The 3775-nt window shown below is 62.5% G+C and overlaps 1 protein-coding gene across 1 annotated transcript in view; it reads left to right on the top strand.

Annotated features, from left to right (window-relative positions):
* The window catches only part of KRABD3 (KRAB domain containing 3), a 15133-nt gene extending 11984 nt beyond the window's left edge, over window positions 1-3149 (top strand). Inside the window, 1 exon segment of the mRNA XM_007469878.1 lies at window positions 2266-3149. Coding sequence (XP_007469940.1) covers window positions 2266-3149 — 884 coding nt within the window.
* The last annotated feature ends 626 nt before the right edge of the window (window positions 3150-3775 follow it).

The following is a 3775-nucleotide window of genomic DNA, read 5'->3' as shown; positions in this document are numbered from 1 at the left end:
AAAAGCAGAAGAGAAGGTGGGAGGCCTGTCCCATCCGCCCTGGAGGGAAGTGTGCTTGGAGAACCTGGGCCCACCTGGCCCCCTGGGCAGCGCCGGAGGAGGTAGGGATGGGTGGGGTGCAGGGTCGGGGAAGGGGGCTCCCCCCGCTCCCGCACTCAGGCCGGTGGCTCCGCCCACCGCTTGGCCTCTGTGCAAGCCCCAGCTGTACCCACATTCCTCACCGGCTGTGGGCCTGTCGGGAAACAGCAGAGGGGGCCAGGCGTGGACCCACAGGGCCTCCAGCAGATCTCCGGAGGGGCCTCGCTGGGGGTGGGACCTGCAGGCATGGCGCTCTCCTGCCCCCACCTACTGGGAGAGCCAGGGGCATCATGCCGGAGCTGCAGAGGACCCCGGAAATAATCTGGGCCACCCTCGTCCTATGTGTCCTGGCGCCCAGAGATGGGCTTCCTAACGAGCCGAGTATATCCCTCTTGCATCTCGTTTAACCAGTATTTGAAAGTTTGGTTGTTTTGGTTTTTTTTTTTAGGTCGTGTCCAAATATCCCCGGTCAGAGTGGCTCTGGGAAGACGATGTGTATCCACACCCCAAGTACTCTGTGCTCTTCCTGCGGGGGCAGCTGTGGATGCCTGCCCTGCCTCTCAGCTGGAGAAAAGGTCGGGGTCTGGGCCCTGCCAGCCTCCTGGGTCAGCCTGTGGGCCCCTGTCCTGGAATCCGACGGCTGGTGATGGCCTGGGGCCCGGAGATGGAAGCCCAGGTGTTATAGGTGAGCTGGTGGCTTCCCTGCCCCCTCAAGTATCGGGAGCCCTGCAAGTACAGGGCTGGCGGGGGCTCAGCGTCTGCACGGCCACCCACCCTCTTTTCCCGCTGCTCAGCTCACTGTGGCAGGGTGGGCCAGCCAGACCCCCGGGCTCACAGCCTGGGAAAGGCTTTTTCATAACAGCCTTCCAGGCTCGCTTGGGTCACAGGCGGGAAGAGTCTCATGTTGAACTCACTTCAGCTTGCTTATTTCATTTCAGGGTTTTCCTACAGGAATAGTTGGCTGTTTCATAAAAGTATGCAGACCGTTTTTAGAGGCAAAACAGAAATTGAGACTTTCCCCAGAATAGATGCATCCAGAATCAAAGTTCGGGGTTTGAGGCGGCTTTAGAAGACAGAGCGGGAAACAGGCGCAGTAGTGAGTGGCCTGGCGGGGGCGTCCCCAGAGATGTGGTTCTGTGTCACCCGCCCCCGAGGAAGCTCTTCCCTACACCACGTCAGAGACCCGCCTCGGGAGGGCAGGGCTCGGTCCCTGGTCCGCTCTGGGACATGCACCCAGATCCTCACATTTGAAGCCTGCAGTGGGGGGCTCCATCATATCGTGGGCTTGGCGTCCCTGCAGGTGCAGCTGCTTTATCAGGAGCGCTGAGCTGGCCTGAGGCCGGCAGCCCCGCTGCTGCGCCTCGGGTAGAAGGGCACCTAGGACAGCAGCACTGTCACTGGCCCTTAGCCGAGATCCTTCCTGAAGCATGTGGCCGGGCATCGTTTGGGTCCTTGGGCTCCAGTCTCCACTTTTTCTGTTTGAAGCTCTGGGGTCCTGAGAAGCACAGGGAGAGCAGGTCTGTCCTGCAGCTCTGGGTAGTAACGGGGGGCTTCTTTATGAGGCTTGCCTCGGGTGGAGACCAGTTCCAAGGGAACTTAAGGTGAAGGAGGAGGTGATTTTTTTTTTTTATAGTAACTTAAGACTTAAAGTGCTATGTCTGTAACTTCTGAAGAGGGAGGGTAAAGGTCAGGAAGGAGTGGAGACACTTGTGGTTTACTGGTGACCAGTAGCACTGGGTGCTGATACAGCCCCCTGGTCACCCCACTAGCAACACCTGGGACCCAGGCTGGACTGGCTCTCCTGAGCCCTCTCCAGATGCTGCCCACGGTCTTGGCCTCATGCCATCTGCGGCTTCTCTAGGCCCTGCCCACTGACTCCCAAGGGCACAGTTACTTGGGACATCAGTAGGGCCCAAAGGTGGCATAGAGAACCCACCTTTTCCTAGAAGATGGGAAGGCCACTGTCCTAGTCGAGCTTGGTTACCATGGAGACCTGGTCTGTGATTTATCCTGCCCGTGACTCTGGGGAACAGCCATCCATAATTCCCCAGCCTGAGTCACTAGGATCCTGCCCGTCTGAAGCCCAGCCTTAGCGGGGCAGGATGAGATACTAGCTGAAGGGACCCTGGGGGGAGAGAAGGTCCTGAGGCTTCAAGGACCCTCACCCGCATACCACTCTGGTTTCAGCCGGGACCCACCCGAGGCCCCTTCCTGGAGATCCGCCTGGGCCTCCCCCTGGAGCTGCCATCCCTCGGGCTTTGCCGCGCGCCTCCCCGCGGCCACCGTGCCCCTGTGGGAGTTCCCTGCAGCACGAGCTCCGTAGCCTCAGTTCCGCCCTCTCGGAGAAGCTGGACCGGCTGGCTGGGACCCTGGCCGGCCTGGCTCAGGAAGTGGCCGCCGTGAGAACCCAGGTGGATCGGCTAGGGCGGCGCCCGTGGGGCCCAGGGACGAAGGGCCTCCTCTGGGGCCCTCGCTGGACCGGTGGCCCTGCTCACAGACACCCGCCCTACTGGAGGCACAAGGGCCCCCGCAGGCCGAGACCGAAGATCTTGCGGGACCAGGCGGAAGGCTGCAGGGCCGGCGACTCCTCAGGCCTGGCCAGCGCGAGGCCCCGCCTGGTGCCTCAGCTGCCCCCGGACATGCCCCTGGCAGAGGCTTCTGGGCCCAGCTCTGGCCCTCTCTCCTCGGCATGCGGCAGCCCCGCTGTGACCGCTTATCAACCCCTCGGACGCCCGGAGGGCCACCGGAGCCCCCCGCCCCCTTTGCTGCCTGCTGCCCCACTCCTCCAGGTGACCGCCAGTGCAGGAGCAGAGCCTCGGGCTGCAGCAGCGGCACCACCCAGGACCCTAAAGTGGCCCAAGGATCCAAGCAGCCTGTTGGCGGGGCTCCAGAGAGCCCTTGAGGGGGAGCTGTGGGGTGGGGAGCACAGGGACCCCGAGTGGGGGCCCCCTAGCCGCCGTCTTAATGGGCTGCATCCTGCCGAGGATGTCCCACCCCTGGCCGCCTCTTCTGGAGGCCAGCCTCTGCCCTTGGCCCCCTGCAGCAGAACCTTCCCCGTGTCTGGACTGTGAGGGCGCCGGGGGTCTGCCCTTGGCCTGACCGCCCCAGACTCCAGGATGCCCGTTGATCAGGGGATGCGTTCCCCAGCCGCGCCTCTGGCTTTCTTGACTCAGGTTCGTTTAGATGTCGCTTCTCCTCCTGCCCTTCACGCTGGAACTGCCAGCGCCGGCAGGGGGTGGTATATTTACACGCGTGTGCGCACCACGTTGCTGGGGCGCCACGCAGGAGAGCACCTCTTCCCGCCTGCTGTCCTGACCTCAGCGCTGAGAAGCTGTGGCTGTCCTCTTCCTGGCGGATGGGGGCTTAGCTTTCATTTGGGGCAGAACTCCACCCCCTGGTCTAAGGCTTGATATACCTGTGTGGATTCTAAAATTACCAACCCTGGTTGCTAAGGAAAAGGCCCATGGCTCCTACAGAAAGGAGTCCAGAGGGGCCACACCAGGGCGTGGCTGATTGGTTGTTACCAGCACTGGGGACAAGCCTGCCCTCCCAGAGCCTCCAGAGAATCAGCAACCCCCCTACCCCGCCCCCGAAGCCCCCTCCGTGGCTGGGGGAGGAATTCGCACATGACTCCCTGGGAAACAGCAACACACGTGTTGTCTTCCTGGGGCCGCAGTAACAGTACCACAGGCCGGGC

This window comes from Lipotes vexillifer, unplaced genomic scaffold (genome assembly GCF_000442215.2).
Source record: "Lipotes vexillifer unplaced genomic scaffold, Lipotes_vexillifer_v1.1 scaffold472, whole genome shotgun sequence".
Lineage (NCBI taxonomy): Eukaryota > Metazoa > Chordata > Mammalia > Artiodactyla > Lipotidae > Lipotes > Lipotes vexillifer.
Note: the sequence above shows the minus strand (reverse complement) of the source record. Positions and strands in the feature narration are given on the sequence as shown.